Source organism: Erpetoichthys calabaricus, chromosome 5, assembly GCF_900747795.2.
Source record: "Erpetoichthys calabaricus chromosome 5, fErpCal1.3, whole genome shotgun sequence".
In the NCBI taxonomy this organism is placed as follows: Eukaryota; Metazoa; Chordata; class Cladistia; order Polypteriformes; family Polypteridae; genus Erpetoichthys; species Erpetoichthys calabaricus.
Window position 1 is genome coordinate 86,993,136 of NC_041398.2, and position 13,496 is coordinate 87,006,631.

The 13,496-nt window shown below is 38.9% G+C and overlaps 1 protein-coding gene across 2 annotated transcripts in view; it reads right to left on the reverse strand.

Moving 5' to 3' along the window:
* pi4k2b (phosphatidylinositol 4-kinase type 2 beta) overlaps positions 1-13,496 on the reverse strand; it is a 78,483-nt gene that overhangs the window by 58,719 nt on the left and 6,268 nt on the right. Inside the window, exon 1 of one of the 2 annotated variants that reach the window (XM_028801744.2) lies at positions 675-1,155. The exons of the other annotated variant lie outside the window; for it this stretch is intronic. Within the exon in view, the coding sequence (XP_028657577.1) occupies positions 675-951 (277 nt within the window). The 5' untranslated portion in view covers positions 952-1,155. Of the gene's footprint in view, positions 1-674; positions 1,156-13,496 lie in introns of those variants that run through there. 2 annotated transcript variants of the gene reach the window in all.

Consider the following 13,496-nt stretch of genomic DNA (forward strand, 5'->3'; position numbering starts at 1 on the left):
AAAATATGTATACAGCACATATGAACATGCATGAAATACAAAGAAACATATTGCATCAAATTTTGGCATGTACGTCAACGTATAACTCTAGGTTTAAGTTTATTTTCATTTTAGTTGAAAAAATAAAGAATTGCAGATACTCGGTAAAATAAATTTATTCATTTGAGGTGAAAGGTGTTTCATGTTGCAAAATAAAGGATGAAGAGGTAAAATCACAGGTGGCAAATGACAACGTCCCTCCTTAGAAGCAGCAACAAATGTTATAGAAAATCACGTCTTATATAAAGCAATGTTTCAATATAGTAACTACACAAACGCATAAAATTAATCAAACAAAACTGTTCTCTTTAACGCCTCTTGATTAAGATTTCACTATCTGAAGATTACAGAAAGAACGCGAAACGACTGGCTTATCTGAAACTGCTCAATAATATGTGCGTTTACAAAGTATTCGAGAGTTACTGCAAAGGATTTCAAAAACTAAGTTGCCCGTGGGGCTGATTAACAAACCGGATTTGTGATGCAAACAAAAACTTCACAACCCCGCAGGGGCTGAGCTCCACCCATATGAAAACACTGACCACCCGGACGATGCGGCGGACCTGCAGGAGTACTGTACTTTCAGTTTAGCGGACTGTACACAAACCAGTGCCCAGAAATGATCTCTTGCTCACCTGATACCGACAAGTTCTCTTTGTCCGAGGACGAGCTCAGTCGATTCTTTCTGGACCACCTCTCCTTGTTAACCCTGGGCGATGAGTGTTCACCGGCTGTTGTTGGTAGCAGCAATTCTTCTTCCCCGCATCCCTCCGCTTCAATCTCTACTCTGTCAGCTTCTTCGCAAGCGGCGGCGGCAGAAATACGTACAGCTGCACCCGGACTAGGTTTCACCCGGAGACTGCCTAGGTCTTCTTCGACCGCAGGATCTCTCTGTGGACTTCGCCCCGTCATAACCGCACTAAACACTCCTTCTTTTAGCTTACTCTTTCCCACTCATCAGTCTTCGACTACCTTCATATCTCCATTGTTGTGAGTTGCCTTCAGGTTTCGGCGTGCTCCTATCCCACCTCCTTCTCCCTCGCTCTTCTCGCCTACTTTTTTTTTTTTTTTTCCCCATCCACTTCACCGAACGGGCGCTTCCTTTTCTCGATGCGCCTGCGCGCGCTACCTGGCAGCTCCTTAAAGAAACAGCATTGCTTTTCCGGTCGAGTGCCTTCCTCTGGTAGGTGAAACTGGATTGGTTTCTTAGAAAATGATTGACGTGTGCTCCTCCCGTAGTCTGATATTTCGGCGCGCAGGCACGTTTACTTGACGATACTTCATCCGTCATTCTCTATCTCTTCCATTTGTGCTGCAATTCAAAAACTATGGGTTGCAGGAAGTTTCCGAAAAGTGGTTTATTTTCAAAATCACTTGAAATAACCAAACGATTTTTTCAATATATACATGTGTAATTTATTTTCTTGCCTTCTATTTGTAACTAGTTTCCCTTAATGTTCACATGTGCTCATAATCCCTGTGGTTTGATATTAAATTATTTCTTAATATGTATTGTATAGGTATCGTTTCTTTCTTATCTCCTTCCCCATCCACTAAGGAGATTTATTAGTTTTGTATTACTTCCTATTTTTGGTATGCTACTGCTTTTTGAACCATGTCTTCTAAACTGGCAGAGAGAGTGTGAAGTACATGGATAAAGAGCCATTGGGTAAGATTTAAACATCTACAGCATACCAGATGATTTCTTTAAGACTTTGTTGTAACTGTTCAAAATGTATGTTCGTAAAATAAATTGTATTGCTTTCTCTCTGAAATAACAACCTTAAAACTCAGAATATTATGATACCTGAATTGTAGTTAAATACAGTAATCTATATTTTGAAAACAGTTGTTTTTTATTACAAATTATTAAGTCTAGGTATACTGTGTTGGAAAAAAAACATTGTTTATTTCCATGAACTCCTAGTCTTATACTCTACTATTTGGATTTTCTCATATTGTATTGGGTTAATGAAAGTCACCCATTATTATAACATAATATCCAAAAAAAAAAAATTTCAATGGGTATCATCTTCTTCTTTCAGCTGCTCCCGTTAGGGGATCATCTTCTTCCATATCTTTCTGTCCTCTGCATCTTGTTCTGTTACACCCATCACCTGCATGTCCTCCATAAACCTTCTCTTAGGCCTTCCTCTTTTCCTCTTCCCTGGCAGCTCTATCCTTAGCATCCTTCTCCCAATATACTCAGCATCTCTCCTCTACACATGTCCAAACCAATGCAATCTTGCCTCTCTGACTTTGTCTCCCAACCGTCCAACTTGAGCAAACCCTCTAATGTCCATCCATCCATTTTCCAACCCACTGAATCCGAACACGGGGTCACGGGGGTCTGCTGGAGCCAATCCCAGCCAACACAGGGCACAAGGCAGGAACCAATCCCGGGCAGGGTGCCAACCCACCGCAGACCCTCTAATGTACTAATTTCTAATCCTATCCGTCCTTGTCACACCCAGTGCAAATCTTAACATCTTTAACTCTGCTACCTCCAGCTCTGTCTCCTGCTTTCTGGTCAGTGCCACCGTCTCCAACCCATATAACATAGCTGGTCTCACTACCGTCCTGTAGACCTTCCCTTTCACTCTTGCTGATACCTGTCTGTCACAAATCACTCCTGACACTCTTCTCCACCCATTCTACCCTGCCTGCATTCTCTTTTTCACCTCTCTTCCACAATCCCCATTACTCTGTACTGTTTATCCCACGTATTTAAACTTATGCACCTTCGTCAACTCTACTCCTTGCATCCTCACCATTCCACTGATCTCCCTCTCATTTACACACATTTATTCTGTCTTGTTCCTACTGACCTTCATTCCTGTCTTCTCTACAGCATATCTCCACCTCTCTAGGGTCTCCTCAACCTGCTTCCTACTATCACTACAGATCACAATGTCATCAGCAAACATCATAGTCCACAGGGACTCCTGTCTAATCTCGTCTGTCAACCTGTCCATCACCATTGCAGATAAGAAAGGGCTTTTTTGATATTATCATAAAATTGTTTATTGACAATATCTGTGCTGGATAGTCTATAATATATGCCTCCCCAGGTGTCAAGGCTCTATCCATTCATCATTGTGTTTTACCTCAAGTATCACCACAAATAAGTAACTAATTTTCCATTTAAGCCATATTTGTATTTAAATTTTCTATAACACATACAAATAGCTACCACTCACAATTTTGGGACTGGCTGTGTTTTTTTACACTTAATGGTCACTTTATTATGTACACCTTCTTAATAAAGCAAATACCCTGCTTCTCCAAGTAGCCATTCTTGTTACTTCAATTCAGTAAACAGCTAGCAGACAGTAACATGAGCTTTAATACTCAAATACACATTAGAATAGACAGTATGCTTGCTCTAAACAGCACTATGCTATGATTGACAATGCTTGACTTGGAGGTTCCAAAATCTCAGAAGCAACTGCCCTTTTGAGGATTTTTTCACACTGCTATATTATATATATCCATCCATCCATCCATTTTCCAACCCGCTGAATCCGAACACAGGGTCACGGGGGTCTGCTAGAGCCAATCCCAGCCAACACAGGGCACAAGGCAGGAACCAATCCCGGGCAGGGTGCAAACCCACCGCAGGACACACACAAACACACCCACACACCAAGCACACACTAGGGCCAATTTAGAATCGCCAATCCACCTAACCTGCGTGTCTTTGGACTGTGGGAGGAAACCAGAGCACCCGGAGGAAATCCACGCAGACACGGGGAGAACATGCAAACTCCATGCAGGGAGGACCCGGGAAGCGAACCCAGGTCCCCAGGTCTACCAACTGCGAGGCAGCAGCGCTACCCACTGCGCCACCGTGCCGCCCTATATATATATTATCCATCCATCCATTTTCCAACCCGCTCAATCCGAACACAGGGTCACGGGGGTCTGCTGGAGCCAATCCCAGCCAACACAGGGCGCAAGGCAATAACCAATCCCGGGCAGGGCGCCTACCCACCGCAGGACACACACACACACACACCAAGGCCAATTTAGAATTGCCAATCCACCTAACCTGCGTGTCTTTGGACTGTGGGAGGAAACTGGAGCACCCGAAGTAAACCCACGCAGACACATGTAGAACATGCAAACTCCACGCAGGGAGAACCCAGGAAGCGAACCCAGGTCTTCTTACTGCAAGGCAGCAGCGCTACCACTGTGCCACCTATATATATATTAAAAATTAAGTATAATATATATAATGGGAGATGTAAGCCTATTTCTGGCTAAAGGAGCTAGACCTAGTGGCATTATTCTAGGGTTACTCTTGAGTATGCATGTTAGTGCAACCTGAACTTTCCAGTTTAGCAATTTGGCTTGAAGGCTACAACCCCTTATCTTCAAAGGAGGGTTTTTTTTCCACATGTATGCAATTCTGATTCATGCTTTTCTCAGTCAAGGCTATTTAGTGCAAGCCAGTGAAGAGGTAAAGATCCAGTGTCATTTTTACCCTTAAAGGTAGCCACAGTAATTTGAAAAAAAGAAAGCAGATCAATTTCAGTAATGCATTCAGCATAATACACCCATTCTGGTCAGCATAGTGTAAGAGACATTTTGATCTTCACCCACCACTGAGGATAGCTGCCTGATGGTGTGAAATTCGAAAGAGCAACCAAGAACACTTCCACTTTGCGTAAAAGAATACAGAAGTTGGATACACCGGTTTTAAAGAAGCACACTGTCCAAGTGTGGAAAGTATGTAGTAAAATATTTTTTTTCAATTGTTTGTTGCCCTCATGTTGTGCAGAAAATAACTGTATGCACAGTGATTAACACTTTTAAAGCACAGAAGTATTTATCCATCTATTTCTGAACAATCTTTTTGTATTGTAGGATTGCATAGAACAAGGCGGAATCTAGCATGAGATGTCAGATCTTTGCTGGACAGACATACACACACTTTCACTCATACAGCTAGATAACAGGGCTATCAATGAACCTAATATGTATGTCTTTGAGAAGTGTGATAAAACTAGCCTACCCAGAGAAATCCCCAATGGAGAATGTGCAGATTTCAAATACATAGTGACTAGTGTTGATCAGTGAATTTTGCCAAAGCATTATTCACAGTGAATTTGCTGTGTTCACATTTGCCCTTGTTTGTCAAATTTTTTACTGATTATTCGGCCAGTTTAGGAAAACTTTTTTCCCAGTGCTCCATAATGCTTTGCAAGGCCAGCGCAACATCTTCCGGAGATGTAACAGCCAACACTGGATGGGACAGCCCCACAGGTATATAACACTGATCGTTTGCATTACAGACTCTGTGGAATTTAGTTAATGGTAGAACAGATAAGAAAATAATGCAGGGTCTCAAAATTTTATTTATGTGAAACATATGCAGCATAAATAATGAGTTATTTCTGCTTTTCACCAAATGTGCAGGTCGATCTTTGAGTTCCACGTCAGTATAAGAGAAGAAGACACGTGCCCTATGCTTACATAATTAGCCACATGGAGATAAAAACAAATTTTCAAGGAGCCTCACATAAATCACTGGACACTCTATGAAATAATAATAATAATGAATAATTTATTACTATTTACAAGACATTTCTATCTTTTTCATAGAAGAAAAAGTGCAAAGCATCAGCTCAGACAGTTTGGAGAGCCTTCAGCGCGACTTCAAAAAATAGAACAAGCACGTGGCTTCAATTATGTCAAACCGCTTTGAATTTTCTGCCTTTAAAAGACTTTTGACTATGATTTCGGCATTTCCACTTTGTTTTGATGAAATATATGTTTGCACTTCTCTGATTGCATTCTTCTTTGATCTCACAGAGGCACGGTGGTGCAGTGGTTGGCAGTGCTATAGCACAGCTCAGGTCACCTTTTTGGCCACAATAATCAGTCCAGTATAGTTGGCAGACATTTCCCTAGCCCTCAGGGAGTCTTTAAAGATGATTGCACCATTATAGTCCAGTCAAATCTAGTTCAGTTCGTCCTTCCCCATTGATTTCAATGCATTTTGCAGAGTTTGTCAATATTCGTGAACACTTCTGCAATTTCTATGAACTCGAGGCGAAGTGAACAGTGTGGAGTTTGCTCATAACTAATAGTGACCAGATAGTCACAAAAGTCAGTTGTTAGTTCTTTAGGAAAAGTAGAGATGCATTGAGTTATTATTATATGAAGACTGATACTGTACTTCTGCAATGCAATTGCAGACCATTAATTGGAATATTTACTGCCTCTTCTCAGTGGCTTTAATAGCCATCTGTTGACAGGAAAATAAAGTTATAGATGGGATATATTGTTTGAAAGCCTGATTGACCTACAGTGGTGTGAAAAACTATTTGCCCCCTTCCTGATTTCTTATTCTTTTGCATGTTTGTCACACAAAATGTTTCTGATCATCAAACACATTTAACCATTAGTCAAATATAACACAAGTAAACACAAAATGCAGTTTTTAAATGATGGTTTTTATTATTTAGGGAGAAAAAAAATCCAAACCTACATGGCCCTGTGTGAAAAAGTAATTGCCCCCTTGTTAAAATATAACCTAACTGTGGTGTATCACACCTGAGTTCAATTTCCGTAGCCACCCCCCAGGCCTGATTACTGCCACACCTGTTTCAATCATAAATCACTTAAATAGGAGCTGCCTGACACAGAGAAGTAGACCAAAAGCACCTCAAAAGCTAGACATCATGCCAAGATCCAAAGAAATTCAGGAACAAATGAGAACAGAAGTAATTGAGATCTATCAGTCTGGTAAAGGTTATAAAGCCATTTCTAAAGCTTTGGGACTCCAGCGAACCACAGTGAGAGCCATTATCCACAAATGGCAAAAACATGGAACAGTGGTGAACCTTCCCAGGAGTGGCCGGCCGACCAAAATTACCCCAAGAGCGCAGAGACGACTCATCCGAGAGGTCACAAAAGACCCCAGGACAACGTCTAAAGAACTGCAGGCCTCACTTGCCTCAATTAAGGTCAGTGTTCACGACTCCACCATAAGAAAGAGACTGGGCAAAAACGGCCTGCATGGCAGATTTCCAAGACGCAAACCACTGTTAAGCAAAAAGAACATTAGAGCTCGTCTCAATTTTGCTAAGAAACATCTCAATGATTGCCAAGTCTTTTGGGAAAATACCTTGTGGACTGATGAGTCAAAAGTTGAACTTTTTGGAAGGCAAATGTCCCGTTACTTCTGGCGTAAAAGGAACACAGCATTTCAGAAAAAGAACATCATACCAATAGTAAAATATGGTGGTGGTAGTGTGATGGTCTGGGGTTGTTTTGCTGCTTCAGGACCTGGAAGGCTTGCTGTGATAGATGGAACCATGAATTCTACTGTCTACCAAAAAAATCCTGAAGGAGAATGTCCGGCCATCTGTTCGTCAACTCAAGCTGAAGCGATCTTGGGTGCTGCAACAGGACAATGACCCAAAACACACCAGCAAATCCACCTCTGAATGGCTGAAGAAAAACAAAATGAAGACTTTGGAGTGGCCTAGTCAAAGTCCTGACCTGAATCCAATTGAGATGCTATGGCATGACCTTAAAAAGGTGGTTCATGCTAGAAAACCCTCAAATAAAGCTGAATTACAACAATTTTGCAAAGATGAGTGGGCCAAAATTCCTCCAGAGCGCTGTAAAAGACTCATTGCAAGTTATCGCAAATGCTTGATTGCAGTTATTGCTGCTAAGGGTGGCCCAACCAGTTATTAGGTTCAGGGGGCAATTACTTTTTCACACAGGGCCATGTAGGTTTGGATTTTTTTTTCTCCCTAAATAATAAAAACCACCATTTACAAACTGCATTTTGTGTTTACTTGTGTTATATTTGACTAATGGTTAAATGTGTTTGATGATCAGAAACATTTTGTGTGACAAACATGCAAAAGAATAAGAAATCAGGAAGGGGGCAAATAGTTTTTCACACCACTGTATATACAGCATAAAAAAGGAAGCAGTTTATGTCTAGTTTAGTTTTATCCTGCAATGTACTATAAAGCAATTTTACTAAATGGCCAATACAAAACATACCCAAATCAAATCTGTCGTGTTTGTTTTTTCTTTAGGTTCGAAATTTCAATCAGGTCTTTGAAGTTAACTTTTACATTTCCAAGACCTGAGAAAATTAAATTACTTAAAATATATAAATCTACATTTTAATGATTTAAAACTTTATTGTAATGGAATCCTTGCAAGCAGTATCCCAAGGCTAACACAACACTGTATATTATGAGAAGAAATACAGTGGAAAAATGTTAGCAGTACATTTAAAGCATTGAGGTTTGCCAAAAATTAAGTGTAAGCAAAGAAATTAATTTTAGCTGTGATTTTTAAAGCATATGTAGAGCTTGGCAATGCTTAGCAAAAATCTAATTTCTTGAATTCCAATCTCCCTCCAGTATCAAGGCTTAATGAAATTAGACAGTATTATATATTAGACATTACATACAGTATCAATTTCATTACATAATATTTTTCATAATGAATAAAATATCAAACCACACTAGTAACAAATAATAATATTTCAATGTCTCCATGTACGTTTTCTCTAAGGTACACCAATACTCCTCCTTAAATACCAAAGACATACAAACTGGATCGACTGGTAACTCTAAAATGGTTAAGTATGTGTACACCTGGTGATAGGCTGTTTGCTTGTCCAGAGCTGGTCCCTATGGTGGCCCCAAAGTGCAAAAGGCAGAAATTTAAATGAAGTGTCATGAAAATATGATAGGTAGCAGCATTAAGAGGTAATGAAGTTAAAATTGTAGAGTTGGCAGTATTAGGATGCGACATGTTCATAGCTAGATTTTAAAGTGATATATCCTGTGTATTTGTATTTCATCCACTTTAACAATTTTCAAATCTTGATATTAATATCATGGTACTGTATGATTGGCCTGGACATCAGGTCAGGATGGTTGCAGCATAATTGTAGGCATGGAGCTGGACAGTTTGACATCTGTGGTGGAGCGACGGGTGCTCAGCAGGCTCCTATCAATTATGGAGAATCCACTGCATCCACTGAACAGTATCATCTCCAGACAAAGGAGCAGCTTCAGCGACAGACTGCTGTCACTGTCCTGCTCCACTGACAGACTGAGGAGATCGTTCCTCCCCCAAACTATGCGACTCTTCAATTCCACTCGTTGGGGGGGGGGGGGGGGGGGGGGGGGTTAATCATTAACATTATTCAAAGTTATTGTCTGTATTTACCTGCATTTTTATTACTCTTTATTTTAATATTGCTTTTTGTATCAGTATCCTGCTGCTGGAGTATGTGAATTTCCCCTTGGGATTAATAAAGTATCTATCTATCTATCTAATGTCCTCACAGGTGGCGCAGTGGTAGTGCTGCTGCTTTGCAGTAAGGAGACTGTGGAAGATTGTGGGTTCGCTTCCCGGTTCCTCCCTGTGTGGATAGCGCTTTGAGTACTGAGAAAAGCGCTATATAAATGTAATGAATTATTATTATTATTATTATTAATGGGTGGGCAGTGCAAGACTACTTACCAGAACAATATGCTCCTCTAGTATGCTGGGTGACAGCAACCTCCAACATCACCATGGGTCAGATTTTTGCAGGGATGCTTGGAAAATGTAGCTGAAGCTTGCAGCTCTGTTGGGGACCACCAGGGCTGCTGGAGGAAGCTCTCTTGGTGGGGTTTGTTGAAGTGGGGGTTTGGGTTGGTCATCCCAGCCCTTTGTCTATCTAACCCAGCAGTGCTTCCGTGGTAATCCTAGTTTTGCTCCTTGATCCAACTTTAAAAGGAGTCTAACATCCATAGCCAGATTAATCAGGTTCATGTTCTTGTGCATGGCCATAAGGTATGAATAAGGGATAGGCCCTTTAAGTATAGCAGGACATGTGTAAGGTGCATGTAAGTCCAGCAGATATGGAAATGTATAGGTTGGCAGTTAATCATATGTTTTAATTGGACAAGGACTGCTAATTCCTACATTTGTCATTCAAAGAACTCTTGTATCTTTATTAGAACCATCCTAGTATATGTTCCTCTTTAATGTTCAACATGGACAGCAACTGAGAAATAATGTGACAAAACAGCTATTGTACCTGGAATCAAGGTGCATTAAGAGTTGAGAATGGAAGTATGCTGCTGTCTGAAACTTTTAGAGTTATTTCTGACCACCTGGAATGAAGTAGTTGTTGACAAATTTTAGAGCATAAAAGAAATGAGTAAAAAAGTTTCTGGCAAGAAGGAAGAGCAACCAGTGTTGAAGGTAAGGGTATATACATTATACAATATACTGTAGGTCTGCTGCATGGTGGTTGAAAAGAGATACAATCCCAGCTAATGTTTATAGCACTTGGATGTAGCAGGACCCAAGCTTAACAGAAATTATGAATTATTAATGTTTATTTTTGTTTCCCTCTTTTATACTTGACATGACTATTTATGGTACCCTTCTAATTTGCTACTGACAAGCATTTTTACCTGTAGCTTCTGCCTGTCCAAAAGCTTTCTTGGTTTTAATCATACCTTTTGACTAAATAAGCCTCAGTGTAAATTAAATGGTGTGTTATGGTTATCCCAGACATGTCGTTAAAAAATTGCACACACTCTATGAATGACAGAATAAAAATTTAGATTACCTTTACATTCTTCAATAGCAGGTCATCCTTCCTATGGCCTTAATAGGAATCATAAGTACAAGTCTTTGGCTAAAAAGGTCTATAATGTCTCCACAAGTTAATAAAGCATTAACACAGTGGTTCTCAACCTGTGGGGCGGGCCCCCCTAGGGAGGTGTGAAGATGTGAAAAAAAGAAAACAAGAATCGAAAATATGAAAAATACATCTATTGAAACCAAAACAAACTAACTTAAACTACATTCTGATACTAGAAAAATAAATATACAGTTAGATAAATGTCGATAAAAGTTAAGTAGGTATAATAAAATATGCATCTATGATATATCATTAATTAAAAAAAGAACAAATTGGTATTAGTGGGCTCCTTTCAAAAAAACGTTAGGGGGATGCGATTAAAACTGTTATGAAAACTCGGGTCACAAATACTTAAAGACTGAGAAACGCTGAATTAACAATTTATATGTAACAATAGGTTATTTCTTTATCTGGAGACTTTTGTTCCAATACTTTATCTCAGTTGTCCTAGTACATGTCATATTTCCCCAAAAGACATTTTAGAAATTCCAACACAGATCCAGTCTCTTTAGAGTTTCTTTTCTTGATTGTACGCACTAATTTTTCAAGCTTGTAACATGGTTCCTTTAATTTGTTTGTGTTTAATTGTAGTTTGTGCTAATAAAATGTAATTTTAAAGCTCATTACCAAACTGAACTAACCAAGATTCTGCATATTTATTTTTTATCATAACAGTATTGGTTGTACATAATGTGATGTAGTAAAGTTTATATAAACAAAACATCAATGCAGATGTGCAACACTTGGAATTTTTTTCCTAATGCTCAAAATCCACCAATTAACTTACAACTCTTAGACATATTGTATTGTTCAAATTGTTGTAGGCTACTCTTAAATTAATTTATCTTACATCTTGTGGATAAATACTTCTATGAAATTAGATGGTTCTGGCCTTGACTGAAATGAACCATTTACCAGATGGAAAGAGAGGGTATGACAAGTGGATGGGTGTGTGACAAGCCTGACAAGTTCTTAATTTTTTTATGTTTTAGCCTGAAACAGTAGAATGAGCCCATTAATTTAGAAAGTGAACCCACTACTTTCTCTAGTTGTTATGCCCCAGGCAGAGATATTGTATTACAACACTGTGATAGAGAAAGTCAATGTGATATTCTGAACGCCTGTAAGTATTTTACCTGTTGAGAACTTTCCTGACAATAACAGATATGGTGACATCACATGTTACCAGCTTTTGGAAATGGTAATGAACATTTGTGTTTTTCATCTTTTTCAGCATGTGTAGCCTTGGATTTAAAAAGCTATTCAAATTTGATAGCAGTACAGAAGGTATTTAAAGTGCGATGAAGTTACTTCCTTTTTAATTTGATTGTACTTTTAAAGCAATGACTGGCTGTGTCATTTCAATCTTTTCTTTGAAGCTGATTTGAATTATTTATGGTAAGAGCAAGCAATAAAAAGGAACATAAACCAGGACTAAGACTCTAATTCTTTATATTAATTATTTAAAAGCTATAAAACAATTAAATCATTGCAAACTCTATTCCAGAGTTACAGCAGTGCAAGCATTCTGCAAATGAACAGTAATAAAACTGAATAGTGTGATGCAGCTTAAGAAGCCCAACTTTCTTAATGCTTAGATCCTCTTTCTCCCCACTATTATGAAGAATACTTGAGCTTACCTAACAATAGCAATACTATTTATTTCCTCATATTTGTAAATGCTACAAAACTTGTGCAGACTTCAATCATATTTCTCCATTTTGGAAGTAGACATGGTTTCATTGACCACTGACTGGATTATTGCAGTTGTATCAGTGGTCTAGTACTACATCTAGGAATGATGCTGCAACTTTTGACCACAATTCCTTATTTGTCTTGGTGCTGCAACTTTCTCTTTGTGTCTGATTTATAGTCAAATTAAAGACCTGCTTATCACCAGTATCAGGTATTGTATATATCCTACTGAAATATGTCAGTGCTGCTTTTTTGTGTTTTTTTTTAATTTTCATTTATATTTACTATAAGTGGAATAAAATAAAGACTTCAATATAATATCACATAGTTGCAGCTTTGATAATATTGAAGTAACTCAGTGAGATATTTTTGCTGCCATACTCTGGGTAAACTAAATTAAAAATTAAATATTCCCTTCAGTCAGAATGATGATAATCCCTCCTAAAATGTCAAAACCTAATCCAAAAAAAATCCTATTTTTTATAAAGACCATGTTTTTAGATGCACACAACAATACAGTGGTGTGAAAAACTATTTGCCCCCTTCCTGATTTCTTATTCTTTTGCATGTTTGTCACACAAAATGTTTCTGATCATCAAACACATTTAACCATTAGTCAAATATAACACAAGTAAACACAAAATGCAGTTTTTAAATGATGGTTTTTATTATTTAGGGAGAAAAAAAATCCAAACCTACATGGCCCTGTGTGAAAAAGTAATTGCCCCCTTGTTAAAAAATAACCTAACTGTGGTGTATCACACCAGAGTTCAATTTCCGTAGCCACCCCCAGGCCTGATTACTGCCACACCTGTTTCAATCAAGAAATCACTTAAATAGGAGCTGCCTGACACAGAGAATTAGACCAAAAGCACCTCAAAAGCTAGACATCATGCCAAGATCCAAAGAAATTCAGGAACAAATGAGAACAGAAGTAATTGAGATCTATCAGTCTGGCAAAGGTTATAAAGCCATTTCTAAAGCTTTGGGACTCCAGCGAACCACAGTGAGAGCCATTATCCACAAATGGCAAAAACATGGAACAGTGGTGAACCTTCCCAGGAGTGGCCGG